The sequence below is a fragment of the Drosophila gunungcola genome, chromosome 3R (genome assembly GCF_025200985.1).
Source record: "Drosophila gunungcola strain Sukarami chromosome 3R, Dgunungcola_SK_2, whole genome shotgun sequence".
NCBI classification, from domain to species: domain Eukaryota; kingdom Metazoa; phylum Arthropoda; class Insecta; order Diptera; family Drosophilidae; genus Drosophila; species Drosophila gunungcola.
This window is the reverse complement of record NC_069139.1, coordinates 29,252,450-29,266,652: the sequence shown is the minus strand read 5'-3', so window position 1 is coordinate 29,266,652 and position 14,203 is coordinate 29,252,450. Positions and strand designations below refer to the sequence as shown.

Below are 14,203 nucleotides of genomic sequence, written 5' to 3'. Positions count from 1 at the left end.
AGTGGCCCAAAAAGCCACTCAATCACTCACTCACTCGGTCTGGCGCAATGTCGTTTCGGTCCTTACTTCTCATCGCCCTTGTGTCTGCGGCTTGGGTGGCTGCCCAGGATGTGGTGCCCGATGATCCGGAAGTGCAGATGCAAATGCACGCCATGTTTTACACGGCTCGTGTTGCCTGTGCGGTGGAAAACATGATTCCGTATGGTAAGTGGACGGTTGGGGCATATAACCCGAGTATCCGTACTCAGTTTACTGTTAAAATGATCTCTAATTGAGCAATCACTGAAAATATTAGTTTCTTTTGTGTGAAGTTTGTTTAAAGCCCAATCAGTGGGTACTAAAATTTCACAAAAAGTGCATTAAACAAATCTAACTGCACATGGCATGATCAGAGCTATTTTCCAAACGCATTGCCAAAGTATTGATATAAAAGGGGAGCAGCTAAAGCCCAACAGGCACTCCGCTATTTCGAAATGTGGTCCGCGTTAGCTCAAACCTGTGCTGTCTTTGCTTTCCTGAGCTTGAGTCTGCATTGTGGCAGGGCTCTTCAGGATCATGCCAAGGATAACGGCGACGTCTTCATTATAAACTACGATAGCTTCGATGGCGACGTGGATGATGTATCCACCACCACACCAGCTCCTAGAGAAGCCGACTATATAGATTTTGATGAGGTTAACAGGAACTGCAATGCAAGTTTCATAACGTCGACCAGTGAGTGTGCAAAGGAGTATACTACCACTAACCATACATTATATACATATATATATATATATATATATATCTATATGTTGTATGGTTAGTGATACAACGAAGGAACATAACCGTCGTTCGTAAGTCAGTGACATATCGTATCTGCCATTTCTTTCAGGCAACGTGTTGCAGTTCAACAGCACTGGTGAACTGCCCGATGACAAGGACAAGGCAACCAGCATGGTAGGTGGGGCTTGCAGATCTCTTACCTCACGATTCTCACGAATTGCTTGCAGTGCTATTTCAACTGCTTTTTCGAAAAGTCCGGTCTGATGACGGACTACAAGCTAAACACGGATCTGGTGCGCAAATATGTTTGGCCAGCCACTGGCGATTCCATTGAGGCTTGCGAGGCCGAAGGCAGTGAGTATGCTGGACAAGTCGTGTCGGAATGCAAACGACATTAATGTGTTATCCCCAGAGGACGAGACGAATGCCTGCGTGCGCGGCTATGCCATCGTCAAGTGCGTCGTCATCAGAGCGCTCACGGACGCCAGGAACAAGCCCACCGTTTGAGTATCAGCAAAGGGGCCCATCTTGGACTATGGACTATTCAGTAGGAAACTATAATATTAGCGGTACAAGTCAAATATAGCTACGGCCGATGCACCTAGTTGACAATAAACCACAGGCACATGCAACTTCTCCGGTCTTTTCCTGCGCCCGCTATCACGTGTCCTCGCTGCCATCGCACGCCGCGCTTCTGGTTGAGTTGAGCAGACGGCTCAGCCGCTTGCCAATGGGCTTGGGGTACTGGTTGTTCTTGAGCAGGAATTCCTTGGACTGGTGCTCGACGGCCCCGTTGTCCAGCTGGAACTTGCAGAGCGTGTGCAGCGGGCGGACAAGCGTTTGCCGCAGCTCCGGCCGCGATTCGAGCACGGCCAGGCACTGGGCTGCGGTCTCCAGGGTGCTGAGGCAGCCCTCCGTGGGCTGGGTGCGGATGATGTAGTCACTGATGCCCACGGCGATGAGTTTCACCTGGCGGAGGCGGTGCAAAGCGGGACTGCTGGCGTAGATTGCCTTGGCCTGCGGCCAGGTGCCGTCAATGAGCACCAGAGTGTAGGGTCCGGTGCTGCGGTCCACCTCCTCCAGCGGCACCGAATCCCGGCTGGGATACAAGAGCAACGTCTGCGGGGAGTCCAGAATCCTCTGCAATTCAGCGTGGTTTTTGTGGTTGGGGAAACGCTTGCCTTTGTACACGACACATTTTCCCGGCTCCAGGCCCAACTGGAGCATCAGAGCCGTGCGCAGGGATCTCTTCTCCTCGGCGGGATGCTGCAGAATCACTATCTGAGAGGCCACCTCCTCCGGCGGATGGGGCAAAGCCGGACACCAGCAAACAACTGCGGGCCGCCTGCAAAGGATTTGATTGTGAGACTTGCAATTTCAGAGCGGTATTCCCTGTTTTACCACTCACTTGCACTGCTCGCACTTGTCGCGTCTGTTGGGCGGATCGGCGCTGATGCCCACGAGATCCTGCCAAGCCTCATCCTCCATCCTTGTAATTGATTATTAGTTTAATAAATGCAAAGTTCTGCGCAAGGAGAAATCGCAATCAACGAACCATGTGCGACTGGGTGGCAACGCCGGCCGCCACATGGCAAACATAACCACCCTGTTCTTCAATCAGCTGTTGGGCGCGCAGGGAAATCTGTGTTTATGCGATGACTTGTTCGAGTTCATTTAGTTTTTGGTTTTCGATGACAACTGTAAAATATATGATAGTTAATTAAATTTAAGAGGAATTAAAAGAGTATAATAACAAGACATTATTAGCCCAAACTCAGCGAGCAAAATCATGAAATCTACCAAGAAATACAAAATAACCGAACTTCGTAATATCTTCCCCGCATAACCATTGCACTTCAGCTTTCTGTTTTCTATTTAGGTTTTGTACATGAATTAAACTAGTTGTTAGGCTTAAAGTTGTAAAGTCCGTAGTGTAATTAAGACGAAATGCAGAGCATAGGCTGGACGCTGATCATGAAGCGAGGCTGCTTCTGCCGGAAGGAGACCCTGAACATCAACGGATCCCGCTACACAATCCGCGACAGGTTGGCGACAGGGTACGAGAGCACCACTATCTCCTCCTAAATATCTAATCTCTGGGTGTCTGTGCAGGGGCTTCAGTCTGATCGACCTTGGGGAAAACGCCTCCACGCGACGGAGCTACGCGATAAAGCGCATCACCTGCCACAGCATCGATGACCAGAACATCGCGCTGCGGGAAATCGAAAACTGCCGAAAAATCGACTCGGAGAACGTCATCCGGGTGGTGGACTATGAGCTGAAGGGCCAGGCGGACATCGTCATCAACACAACGAGCACCTTGTACATCGTGCTGCCCTACTACAAGCACGGTTCTCTGGCGGACCACCTGCAGCTGCGCTCGCGGAAACAGGACCACATGCCCGAGGCCCAGATCCTGCAGATCTTCCTGGGCGTCTGCGAGGGTTTGAAGGCCATCCATGAGGCCAAGCCTGTGCCGCTGGCCCACCGCGATCTGAAAACGGCGAACATCTGTCTGTCGGACTCGTTCGAGCCCATAATTGTGGATCTCGGCTCCATGACAGAGGCTCGACTGCAGATTGTCGGCCAGACGGATGCCCAGCGGCTGCAGGACGAGGCAGAGGAGAGGAGCTCCATAGTCTACCGGGCTCCGGAGCTATTCACCGTGAAAACCTACTGCACTATCGACGAGAGGACGGATATATGGGTACTTATGTAAATTCGCCTGGAAAAGCTTTAATCTTTATATGGGTTTCTTTATTCCCGTTTTAGAGTCTTGGTTGTGTGCTATATGCAATGTGCTACTTTAATTCACCCTACGATCCCATCTACGAGCGAGGCGACAGCGTGGCTTTAGCTGTGCTTAGCGGTAACGTCAACATTCCAGAGGATTCCATCTACACAGAGGCAAGACAATATCTCAGAACCCTAAAGTATTGGCTAAATAAGCATTCTTTCCCAGGACATGCACGATTTAGTTAACTATATGCTCCGCACCGATCCAATGGAACGGCCGTTCATCTTCAGTGTCATCGAACGCACCCACGATCTGATACAGAAGCTGGAGGGTCGCTTGTAGCTCCCACTCACCGAATTCCAACTCGTCTATACCCATTTGTCCGAACCAGATACACCGCTAACGTTTTTTGACTATGTATCATTGTAAAATAATTTTAAACCTTCAGAGATTTTGTGAAATTATGTGTAATTAACCTAGAATTGTTTTTATTTTTTGCTGGGACTAGTGATCGTCTCGTGTGAGTCCTGGACAGTTGGTGCTTAGATCTTCGGTGTCTTCGTAGTGTGTTCCACACCAGTAGCAGAAGCAGTAGGCGGTGCGCATGTAGCCAGTGAGGAGTTTTAGTTGCTCCGATGGAGTGTATGGTTCTTCCTTGGCTGGCTCCTCCACCACCTCCGGTTCGCCTTCGCTTTCTGATTCTTCTTCGTCTTTTGGCTTAGGTGGCCAAAAGAACTCCAGATCTGGTTCTGTAATACCGGATTTAAGATCCAAGGACTCGCAGGTTTGCTGACAACGCTTTATGTCGAACTGGAGTTTGCGCTCCTCCGCTTTGTGAGTCGCTCTTCGTCTGTAAGCTTCCGTGCTGATTTCCTCCCGGGACTCAATGCCGGCCTTGCTGAGGAGATGGGCTCTGCGTAGTTCTTGCCGCCTCTGGTTCAACTCGGCCACGGCTGCTTCGCGGCCTAGGCCTCCACGACCGCTCTTAATGGTGATCCCGACAGGCTCCGTACGGGCATCCGGCTGATTACCCAATCCAGATCCCGCTTTATAGCCCATTTTAGCCAGCAGCTGGAAGCCCTTGTTATCGGCGGTTAGTGGTCTGTTGAGTGACTGCTGGAGTCGAGCATTGTCCACGTTTCCGCAGGCAGCGGTTGCCTCTCGCTGCCGCTTCTTCAGGTCCTCCTTTTTGGTCTCGATTTCGACCTGGCGCTTCTTGCCGCGATTGTGCACCAAGCTGGGACGCACGTCCTGCAGGCTAGTTGGAAAACGAAAGGGGATTCTTCAGATGGTGATGATTCTGTTAGTTCCAATCTTACCCAGCCAGGAATTTGTCAGACATATAATCATCCTCGTCGGACATTTGTTTATTTACACTGCGATGTGCAGTGTGACCACAGAGGGTACGACTAAAACGGCAGCTTTCAATAAAAAAAAACTAAAAATGCCTTAAGATACCGTTATAAAATATACCATCCTTAAAAATCTTATAATTCAGCGGCGTAATGGTCTGGAGAAAAAAGGCCTTAAAAGTTATGGATTACATTTGCTATTTTGGGTCAGCGAAGTTATAATTGGTTATTATGGGTGCTCATAAGACTTCGTTTTTTCATTCGTTAGGCCTAGTACTCAGATCGAAAAAAAGTTTCGCCAGAGGAAAAAGTTTAAGCCAAGAATTTAGCTGATGGACTAGACCCGCAAGCACAAAAATGAATTATTTTAAAATATTATAATATCATTATGATAAAATATTTTTACCTAATTTTATTAAGAACATTATTGCTTTATTAATTTTTTTAATAATAACATATTTAACTTTTTAAAAAATTATTGTGTGTTTGCGCCTCAAAATTCGTTTAATTCTAGCCTTCATTGCTTTTGCAATTCCGCCGTCCTTGTTTTAGTTTCCGAACGAATTTAAGTGGAGGAAGCAAGGGCCATCATGGTACGAAAACATCATGTGTTTTCTTGGGAGTGGTTTTGAACAAGCCCTTTTGTGATTCTTTAAATATGGTATAAAAGGTATTTTATCTAAGTTAAATTCAAAAGTGTTTTTGTTCTTATTATTTATTTATTAAATCTACTATTTCTGCGAAACGTGTTTTGTTGGGACCTTTTCATCGCTTTTGGGACTGGATTGCAGCACTACTAGTGAAAAGTTCACAACACTGCCACCAGAAGTTACGAGCACTGGCTTGTTTTGCATATGTGGTAGCCAGTTCCTTTCATTTTGTGTAAAATTATAACAAACTGAGGGACAAAAGCATGCGAAATTTTAATCAGCCCTAATAGATCCTTTTCACAGAGATCTAACCTCCTTTTACCATCCGCTGAACGGAATGTCCATAATGGCATAATCACACAGAGCACCATCCTCCATCCACCATCTCTTTCAAAGATGGTCCGTTAGTTTTTGCCGTGCCAAATACTTCCCGGTTATTCCTTGACGATGGAATTGACGTTTCTAGCCACACGTTTCCAGCCGATATTTAGCGGATTTTATTTCGGTGCATCTCTAGTCTTGGCGACAATGAATTTAATCAAATTTAAACCATAACTCATAAATAATAAAACATCAAATAAATAAAAAACAAGAAAGAAAGCAAACTTCGGCAAGCCGAAGTTCATATACCCTTGCAGCTATTGCAAGAATTAAACATTTTTGAAAACATTAAAATTATGATTTACTTTCGTATATGTTTAAAAACATTGAAGCTATGATGATTTGCAGCTCAATTATTTGATAGTTATTTTATATATTTTTATTATTTCTAAGGGAGCTATATGATATAGACGTCCGATTTTGATAAAATTTAAACCATAATTCTGAAATATTTAACCATTGCTATATGTCGAAGAACTAAACAAAAAATTAAAAAACAGAAAAGTTATAATTTTTTTCATTTATTTTTCCGATTGTTCCTATGAGAGCTATATGATATAGTCGTCCGACTTTGATGAAATTTAAACCGTAAATCGGAAATATTTAACCATTACTAAATGTCGAAGAACTAAACAAAAAAATAAAAAACAGAAAAGTTATAATTTTTTTTCATTTATTTTTCCGATTGTTCCTATGGGAGCTATATGATATAGTCGTCCGACTTTGATGACATTTAAACCGTAAATCGGAAATATGTAACTATTACTAAATGTCGAAGAACTAAACAAAAAATTGAAAAACAGCAAAGTTATAATTTTTTTCATTTATTTTTCCGATTGTTCCTATGGGAGCTATATGCTATAGTCGTCCGATTTTGATGAAATTTAAACCGTAAATCGGAAATATTTAACTATTACTAAATGTCGAAGAACTAAACAAAAAATTGAAAAACAGCAAAGTTATAATTTTTTTCATTTATTTTTCCGATTGTTCCTATGGGAGCTATATGCTATAGTCGTCCGATTTTGATGAAATTTAAACCGTAAATCGGAAATATTTAACCATTACTAAATGTCGAAGAACTAAACAAAAAATTGAAAAACAGCAAAGTTATAATTTTTTTTCATTTATTTTTCCGATTGTTCCTATGGGAGCTATATGCTATAGTCGTCCGATCCGGCTCGTTCCGACTTATATACTACCTGCAATAGAAAGACAACTTTTGGGAAAGTTTCATGCAGATAGCTTTAAAACTGAGAGACTAGTTTGCATATAAACGGACGGACAGACGGACAGACGGACGGACAGACGGACGGACAGACGGACAGACGGACGGACAGACGGACGGACATGGCTAGATCGACTCTACTAGTGATGCTGATCAAGAATATATATACTTTATAGGGTCGGAAACGTCTCCTTCACTGCGTTGCAAACTTCTGACTGAAATTATAATACCCTCTGCAAGGGTATAAAAATTAAACAGCAGTACATATTTAATTTTTGTTCATTTATTTTTCTGATTGTTCCAATGGGAACAGGGCGATGGACAGACTGACTGACGGACAGACGGGCAGACGGACGGACATGAACATGATGATCAAGATTATATATATACTTTATAATCGAAAATGTCTCCTTCACTGCGTTGCAAACTTCTGACTGCAAGGGTGTAAAAATTGAAAAAAAAGATATGGTTAAATTTTTATTATAAAGCTGGTGGCAGGCGGAAACCGCTTGTAACAGATGTTGATAGTTTTTTTTTCAGAGAGGGGTAATGCCAACCAATAATATTGAAAAAGGGAGTTAGCCATAATATCAAATAAACTGCCGAATTTGCATAAAAAGGCCCCTAAGCTAAACCACTAACCATACAACATGGTGTATGTTTAGTGGCTAAACCTAAAATATGTAGTTTTACACATATCTTAAAAATTAACTAACTCCGCTCTAGTGTAAACGGGCTTTAATGGTCAACACATAAACCATTTATAAAATTCAGTATTTATGTAAGACCGCAGATAGATAAAATATACCTTGAAAATACCAGTAAATACCAAAAAGAGCTGCCATCACTCAACCAGCTGTTGCCCACCGCTGAAAAGTTGGCAGTTCCCATAGCTTCCCATGTGCTCGTCAAATTAAGAAGTCAACACCTAAGAATTTTGAATAAAAAACTATTATAATAGGCAGGATGGGAACGGTAAGTAGCTCTACTTACTATACATTACAATTACGAACCAAATTGTCTTTAGAAAAAGGTGAAAATCAGCTCGGTGAAGCGGGCCGCTCACCTAAAATCGAAGAAAACACCGCTGTCGAAGCAGCAACAACAAAAACAGAAGCAAAAGCGCGACCAACTTACTTCCAAGCGAGAACAGGGCCAGAATATATTCTCGCAGAAGGCGAGAAAACGCGACAACTTGGCGCAGCGCAAGAAGCACAACAAACTGGCCTCCCTGGGACTCGATCCGCTGGACGAAGACGACGAGGATGGCGACGATCAGATGCTGGACAACATTGCAGACATGCTGGATGGCGATGATCTCGCCCTGCTGCAGGCCAACAAACGGAAGCGAAAGGCCAAAACCGCTGGCGAGGAAGACCCTGATCAGGGGCAATCAATCGGCTTGGAACGGGCCTACGCCTCGGACACCAAAAAAGAGCAGGCAGCGCAGAAAATCAAGCTGGATCTGCTGCCCATCAAGTCCAGAGATGGTCAGATAATCACCCGCACGACTGAGGTGGATTACCTGCCGAAGCCCAAGCAGAAAAAGAAGAATGAGGCGGAGCAGGAAGAAGAGTCCGCGGCAGAGGAGGATAGTGATTTAGATGGGGAAACGGAGTACGAGGACAGCGACGACGATGTGGTCAACGATGTCGAGGCGGCGTCTGCCGTACCCGTCCAAAAGCTCATCTCCACCACGGATCTGCTGATTGCTCGCCAGCAGGAGATCGAACGGCAGAAGTACCGTATTGGAATCATTTGCTCCGGTCTGCTCGAGAAACCAGAGGACAAGATGCGTAACTTCCATGCCCTCTACGAGCTCATGGACGAGATCAACCCAGCCAGCAAGCAGGCGAACCTTATGTCCGTGAGAAAACTGGCCATAATATCTGTCACCGAGATCTTCAAGGACATTCTGCCCGAGTACCGAGTGGGTCAGGTGGACACCAAGATGCAAACGTTGCGCAAGGCCACCCTTGACCGTGTGACCTTTGAGAACGCCCTGCTTCAGCAGTTCAAGAAGTTCCTGCAGAAGCTGGAGCAGATTACGGCGCAGGTGAACAGAAGAGGCGGCCTGCGGACGCCCCAGACCGTAAAGTTGGCCACCGTGGCGGTGCAGTGCATGTGTGACCTGCTGGTGGCGCATCCCTACTTTAACTACGTCCAGAACATAGCCCAGTTGCTGGTCTACATGCTGAACAGCAATTACCTGGAGATGCGGACAGCTGTCAACCAGTGCTTCCGCTCAGTCTTCGCCAACGACAAGCGATTGGAGATGACCCTCTTCATAGTCCGGCGCATCAACCACTTGATTAAAACCAAGCAGAACAACGTGCACGTCGAGTGCATCACATGTCTGATGGGTCTCAAGATCAAGAGCGTGAATCTGGACGCAGAGAAGGAGAACGAGCTGAAGCAAAAGAAGCTGGAGTCGCACCGCCAACGCTTGCTAAGCCTGTCCAAGAAAGAGCGCAAGAGGCGGAAGAAGCTCACCGAGGTCAACAGAGAGCTGGAGGAGACCCGTGCCGAGGAGAATAAGCAAGACAAGCACCAGAAACTAACCGAGATCATCAAGATGGTGTTTACCATCTACTTTCGCGTCCTGAAGAACGATCCGACGTCGCGCGTGCTGAGCGCCATTCTAGAGGGTTTGGCAGAGTAAGTAGTTTTGCATGTTGCTCGGCTAAAAACCTCTCTAACTTACTGAATTTATTCAAGGTTTGCGCACGTCATCAATCTGGAATTTTTCGCCGATCTTATCGATGTGCTCAACCGCATTTTGGAGGATCAAGAAGAACTGGGCTACCGAGAGCGACTGCACTGCGTCCAGACCATTTTTGTGATTCTTTCGGGCCAGGGTGAAGTGCTGAACATCGATCCCATCCGATTCTACCAGCACTTTTACCAGAACATGCTGGCCGTGCAGGCGGGCAAGAATCACGAAGACTTCACAATTATTCTGCGGACCTTGGATGAGGTGCTGGTGAAGCGGCGCAGAAACATGAGCCAGCAGCGACTGATGGCCTTCGTGAAGCGGCTACTCACTGGAAGCCTGCACCTGCTGCATAACGGCACCCTGGCCACGCTGGGCACCATTAAACAGACGTTCCAGCTCACCTCTGTGCTCGACAATCTGCTGGACACGGACACTAGCATAGGCTCAGGTCGCTATGACCCCGAACTGCAGGATCCCGAGTACTGCAATGCCGCCAGCACGTCGCTGTACGAACTGGCCCTTCTGGCACGGCACTACCATCCCACGGTGCGCCGCATGGCTGTTCACATTGCCAACGGAGTGCCGGCCTCCGGCGAGGGAGCGCTGCCCACGGAGATCGGCAAGCTGTAAGTAACACTAATATTGGTAAAAGTGTATCCCTACAGACATTGTGTTGTTTTAGATCCTCCCACGACCTGTTCACGCAGTACGACAGCACACAGATGGCCTTCAATCCGACGATACCGCTGCCAAAGGCTGGCCAACCGAAGCTGAAAAAGGGCAAACAATTGTATATCCGCTCGGACTTCAAGCAGCAGTACGGAAAGCTGCTGCGAAATGACAAAGTCTTACACGCAAAGGATAAGCTACAAATCGATTTTCTTAGTGCGCTTCAATAAAGGATTGTTGGAAGTGGAAACTTAACTTTACTGTTGAACGTTTTATGAAAATCTACATTAGAACAATAGTGATCATTGCTCATTTTTTTAAACTCACTAAACAAATCTTAACATTCTTATACAAAATGCACTTTCAGATGTGACATATTATTAAATTGGATTAAAAACAAAGTGCGGGGATCCATTTTAAACCATTTCAATTAACCCTTAAAAGTGTTGCTTCCTTTGTAAACGAGTTCTTGTAGTATATTTCAATGAATGGGTTTTAAAACTATTCGTAAAGATCTATGTTTGGAGCTCCAAACATTCTAAAAGGAGGCTAAGCCTAGGGTCACTAAGTCTAATGCCATATAACCGGGTACAAGTGCCAGGGGATCGCCAGTGTCTCGATAACTATGCGGTGGGACCTCCGCGCTGCCTTTGCTGTCCAACGCCGGCCGGCGGCAGATACTCTCGGTTTCCGCCGGCCACCAGCTGGGCCTGCGGCTGCTGGCCGAAGCCGGGCACCGCGTTCTCGGGAAGAGCGCCGGCAGCGGTGGCCAGGAGTCCGACGGCAGCTCCGCTCGGCGGCAATCGGTTGACTCCGGAGCTCGGGACGATGGCGGGCCGAAGAACGGCTCCGGCGCCATACGGGCCCTGGCTCTGGACGGCTGGTGTGGGCGTGGCCGAGGGATAGGAGCCCCGGCCGGAGCTGTAGCCCGCCGCCTGGGGCACTGCGGTGGCCCGAAGGGTTCCGGACGTGGCCACAGGGGCTCCAAAGGCAGTCGTGGAAGCTGCGGCCGGACGATAGGCATTGCTGGCACTGGACTGGCCCAGAGCGGTCTGGCCACTACCTCCGCCGGAGTAGTCGTAGATGTAGGCGTTGTTCGCGTACAGGCTGGGCGCCGACACGCAGTCGTACTGGTTCCACCACACGCAGACCAGCGTCTCCTGGCTGAAGACGGTGCCGTTGGGACACAGGAAGGAGTAGGTGCGGTTGAGGGCGCAGATGTGGAACACCTGGCACTGGGCCTCGATGTCCGCGTAGTACCCGGGCAGGGGCTGTTGGGAGCAGTCGAAGTTGGTGCGCGGCACCTGGCCGTACACGGGGTAGTCCACCCCGGCCACACCCGGGATGGCCGAGTAGTCGCCCTCGGAGTCGCTGTAGTCGCCGCTGTCCGCGGCGCCACTCGGAACCCGAATGGCGGAGCCGCCTGCCCCAGTGCTCCCGTACGGCGGCGTCTGCGGTCCGTAGGGTCCGCTGCGGGACGGAGGGGTGGCTATTCCGCCGGGCGAAGGCCTCCGCGGCTGCCCCACCGGGCTGCTGGCCCCCACAATGGCCGGAGCCCCAAAGGCAGTGGTCGCCTGGCCACTGGGCGTGAATCCGACTGCGGGCGAGGGAAACAGTCCCGCTCCGTACGCAGTGGGGGCCGGGGCGGGGGTGAGGGCAATGGCCGCCGACGTGGGATACGGACCGGGGGCCAGTCGACCTCCGGCGGTGGCTCCGCCCACACTGGCCACCTCGGGTCGCCCGTAGTTGTAGCCACTTTGCGCCTGCCAAGAAGAGTTTTGGAAGCGGTTCGGGAACAGCATCATTGCACCATTGCACTCACCTGGACCTGCAACTGGGCCAAGCCGCCGCTCCATAGCAGCACCAGAACTGGAAGAACAAAGAGTCGGCCCAACATTAGCGCTTTATGATCGAGTGGGAATCGAGTGGGCGAAGATCTGCTCCGAGCTGTGCAACTGGCGACGCACCAAGTGGAAATGAACGCCCTGCCAGCCATCGATGGCGATGGCGATGGCAGCCCAGAGTTTCGCAGCCCGTATTAAGGCCAAGTACGTCGCGATTCTGGGCGCTGATAGCGCGGCTTAGATGGTTCTGCACCGCGGTCTTTATTTATCAGCTTCCTACTCCTCCGCCGGGGCACAGTGGGCATAATATCAGTTAAGGGACAGGGATTCTACTGAATAGGTATTTGTTTTGTCCAAGAAAAAGATCATATCCCTAATGTTGTTAATAACAAATCAATAATATCAAAACTGGACTCATATTGCTTGTTCCACATTTTGAAGTACATTAATCATTATAATCATAACTCAGTCATACGACTGTTAGTTGGGTTATTACCATAAGATTTGATACACTTATTATTTGTATCCGAAAGGAAAACATTCAATAAATAAATAGCAAAGCAATTTAAAAAAAAATAATCGTTATTAAATGCAAATTACACAACGGACAGTAGCGGACAAAGAAATCCGGAAACTTAGAGTATGTCCTCTGTATGCAAACTTTGAACGGACGTAAAACATGTAAAAAAGGTTAAATCGGTTTTGATCTTTTTTCGTGGTATATATTAAGTATTTTGTATTTAATTACCATCTAGTTTAGTGTATCGTTGGCTTTTGGAAAAAAAAAAAAGTGAAACATGTCGAAAATGACTGAATTGATGAAGGTGGCTTTGCGATCGGAAAATTTAAGCCTCCGCGTTGTATGCGCTAAAGTTGGATTTTCAAGTCATTTGAAACTTACTTTAAAAATAAAAATAGGTTAAACTGCTTCAAGTTCATCAGTTTTTTAAAAAGTATCAATAATTTTAATTTAAGATTTTTTCTAAAAAACCTCTTTGGTTTCGTAAAATGTTTTGGTTAGCAAATACATTCAGTTAATTCGTTTAAAAACAATTTTCTTGAATTATTGTTTTAAAATTTAAAAAAATTTACGAAACGAACTTTGTTTGCCAGTCCGGATTTCTTTGTCCGATACTATATTAGATGCAAAAGAAAAAATTTTTTTTTGTTATTTCCAATTCTCGGTGTTGAATCAATTTTTTATGTATCTTATAGCCACTATTTAATATTTACTGGTTCGAATATATTTGGCTAAAAAAGGAGTTTTTTCCACATGGACATTCTGTGAAGGTTTTTTTTTAGCGGTGAGCAAAGCACTCGCAAATATCTAAGTGATGCTTTTTAGGTGGACCCATTGGCTTGTGCCCCCAACAACTGGAGTCCCACTGTGCCAGTTGCAAAAGAAACGCACCGCAACATCAATTGGCTGCCAAGAATGGCGGCAGTCGGTGGGCCAACAACACGACGCATGCCTCGTAAATATGCAAGGCAGCAAAAACTTGGACAGACAGACGCCCCTCCAAAGGAAGTGCTAATGGTGACGGGGCGGACAGCCGATCGCTCGTCACTGTTGAGTTACGCGCCGCAGTGCTGGTGGCTTGAGTTGGGTTGGGTTGTGTGTGGGTTGGGTTGGGTGTGGGTCAGCGCCGACTGGTTGGCCAACTCACCTGCCACGACGCATGCGCCGCGTTGCAGAGGCACTTGCTCCATGCTGGAGAGGATCAGAGTCTGCGGGATTGTCCTGGTCGAGTGCACTGCTAATCCTTTCGATCGACGACCTGTGAACCGTCCAAAACTCTGGAGACAACTGCAAGCCCACTCAGAACGCTGTTAGAAATTTATACCAATTTGGAGACCGGCTGGG

The 14,203-nt window shown here is 47.1% G+C and overlaps 6 protein-coding genes across 7 annotated transcripts; 3 read left to right on the top strand and 3 right to left on the bottom strand.

Moving 5' to 3' along the window:
* Positions 1-37: 37 nt before the first annotated feature.
* On the top strand, positions 38-1,315 carry LOC128252696 (general odorant-binding protein 84a). 2 transcript variants are annotated; one of them, XM_052980638.1, is made up of 5 exons: positions 38-204; positions 490-714; positions 872-936; positions 990-1,116; positions 1,175-1,315. In XM_052980638.1, exons 1-5 carry the CDS (start codon positions 48-50, stop codon positions 1,267-1,269), a joined length of 669 nt encoding a protein of 222 aa, XP_052836598.1. In that variant the 5' UTR covers positions 38-47; the 3' UTR covers positions 1,270-1,315. The 2 variants fall into 2 exon arrangements, with proteins under 2 accessions (XP_052836598.1, XP_052836597.1); XM_052980637.1 differs by lacking the exon at positions 490-714.
* On the bottom strand, positions 1,304-2,352 carry LOC128252692 (tRNA-uridine aminocarboxypropyltransferase 2). The gene is made up of 2 exons (XM_052980633.1): positions 2,171-2,352; positions 1,304-2,107 (listed from the first exon to the last, which is right to left on the bottom strand). The coding sequence occupies exons 1-2, from the start codon at positions 2,248-2,250 to the stop codon at positions 1,423-1,425; spliced, it is 765 nt and encodes a 254-aa protein (XP_052836593.1). The 5' UTR covers positions 2,251-2,352; the 3' UTR covers positions 1,304-1,422.
* A 197-nt stretch (positions 2,353-2,549) lies between these two features.
* LOC128252688 (serine/threonine-protein kinase 16) lies at positions 2,550-3,981 on the top strand. Its single transcript, XM_052980628.1, has 4 exons — positions 2,550-2,819; positions 2,875-3,469; positions 3,535-3,669; positions 3,725-3,981. The coding sequence occupies exons 1-4, from the start codon at positions 2,710-2,712 to the stop codon at positions 3,839-3,841; spliced, it is 957 nt and encodes a 318-aa protein (XP_052836588.1). The 5' UTR covers positions 2,550-2,709; the 3' UTR covers positions 3,842-3,981.
* On the bottom strand, positions 3,982-4,908 carry LOC128252691 (G patch domain-containing protein 11). Its single transcript, XM_052980632.1, has 2 exons — positions 4,819-4,908; positions 3,982-4,757 (listed from the first exon to the last, which is right to left on the bottom strand). Exons 1-2 carry the CDS (start codon positions 4,860-4,862, stop codon positions 4,004-4,006), a joined length of 798 nt encoding a protein of 265 aa, XP_052836592.1. The 5' UTR covers positions 4,863-4,908; the 3' UTR covers positions 3,982-4,003.
* A 3,019-nt stretch (positions 4,909-7,927) lies between these two features.
* Positions 7,928-10,807, top strand: LOC128252669 (nucleolar complex protein 3 homolog). Its single transcript, XM_052980607.1, has 4 exons — positions 7,928-8,085; positions 8,138-9,768; positions 9,829-10,452; positions 10,509-10,807. Exons 1-4 carry the CDS (start codon positions 8,077-8,079, stop codon positions 10,723-10,725), a joined length of 2,481 nt encoding a protein of 826 aa, XP_052836567.1. The 5' UTR covers positions 7,928-8,076; the 3' UTR covers positions 10,726-10,807.
* A 148-nt stretch (positions 10,808-10,955) lies between these two features.
* LOC128252684 (uncharacterized) lies at positions 10,956-14,132 on the bottom strand. The gene is made up of 3 exons (XM_052980625.1): positions 14,007-14,132; positions 12,318-12,364; positions 10,956-12,258 (listed from the first exon to the last, which is right to left on the bottom strand). The coding sequence occupies exons 1-3, from the start codon at positions 14,047-14,049 to the stop codon at positions 11,119-11,121; spliced, it is 1,230 nt and encodes a 409-aa protein (XP_052836585.1). The 5' UTR covers positions 14,050-14,132; the 3' UTR covers positions 10,956-11,118.
* Positions 14,133-14,203: the final 71 nt, after the last annotated feature.

Coding starts and splice junctions, on each gene's coding strand:
- LOC128252696 (XM_052980638.1), top strand. CDS start 48: ATGTCGTTTCGGTCCTTACTTCTCATCGCCCTTGTGTCTGCGGCTTGG. Junction 937..989: donor AGGACAAGGCAACCAGCATG/GTAGGTGGGGCT, acceptor AATTGCTTGCAG/TGCTATTTCAACTGCTTTTT. Junction 1,117..1,174: donor GGCTTGCGAGGCCGAAGGCA/GTGAGTATGCTG, acceptor TGTTATCCCCAG/AGGACGAGACGAATGCCTGC.
- LOC128252692 (XM_052980633.1), bottom strand. CDS start 2,250: ATGGAGGATGAGGCTTGGCAGGATCTCGTGGGCATCAGCGCCGATCCG. Junction 2,108..2,170: donor GACAAGTGCGAGCAGTGCAA/GTGAGTGGTAAA, acceptor AATCCTTTGCAG/GCGGCCCGCAGTTGTTTGCT.
- LOC128252688 (XM_052980628.1), top strand. CDS start 2,710: ATGCAGAGCATAGGCTGGACGCTGATCATGAAGCGAGGCTGCTTCTGC. Junction 2,820..2,874: donor CGCGACAGGTTGGCGACAGG/GTACGAGAGCAC, acceptor GTGTCTGTGCAG/GGGCTTCAGTCTGATCGACC. Junction 3,470..3,534: donor ACGAGAGGACGGATATATGG/GTACTTATGTAA, acceptor TTCCCGTTTTAG/AGTCTTGGTTGTGTGCTATA.
- LOC128252691 (XM_052980632.1), bottom strand. CDS start 4,862: ATGTCCGACGAGGATGATTATATGTCTGACAAATTCCTGGCTGG. Junction 4,758..4,818: donor TCTGACAAATTCCTGGCTGG/GTAAGATTGGAA, acceptor TTTTCCAACTAG/CCTGCAGGACGTGCGTCCCA.
- LOC128252669 (XM_052980607.1), top strand. Junction 9,769..9,828: donor ATTCTAGAGGGTTTGGCAGA/GTAAGTAGTTTT, acceptor AATTTATTCAAG/GTTTGCGCACGTCATCAATC. Junction 10,453..10,508: donor CCCACGGAGATCGGCAAGCT/GTAAGTAACACT, acceptor GTGTTGTTTTAG/ATCCTCCCACGACCTGTTCA.
- LOC128252684 (XM_052980625.1), bottom strand. CDS start 14,049: ATGGAGCAAGTGCCTCTGCAACGCGGCGCATGCGTCGTGGCAG. Junction 12,365..14,006: donor CGGCGCATGCGTCGTGGCAG/GTGAGTTGGCCA, acceptor TTGTTCTTCCAG/TTCTGGTGCTGCTATGGAGC. Junction 12,259..12,317: donor TGGCCCAGTTGCAGGTCCAG/GTGAGTGCAATG, acceptor TCTTCTTGGCAG/GCGCAAAGTGGCTACAACTA.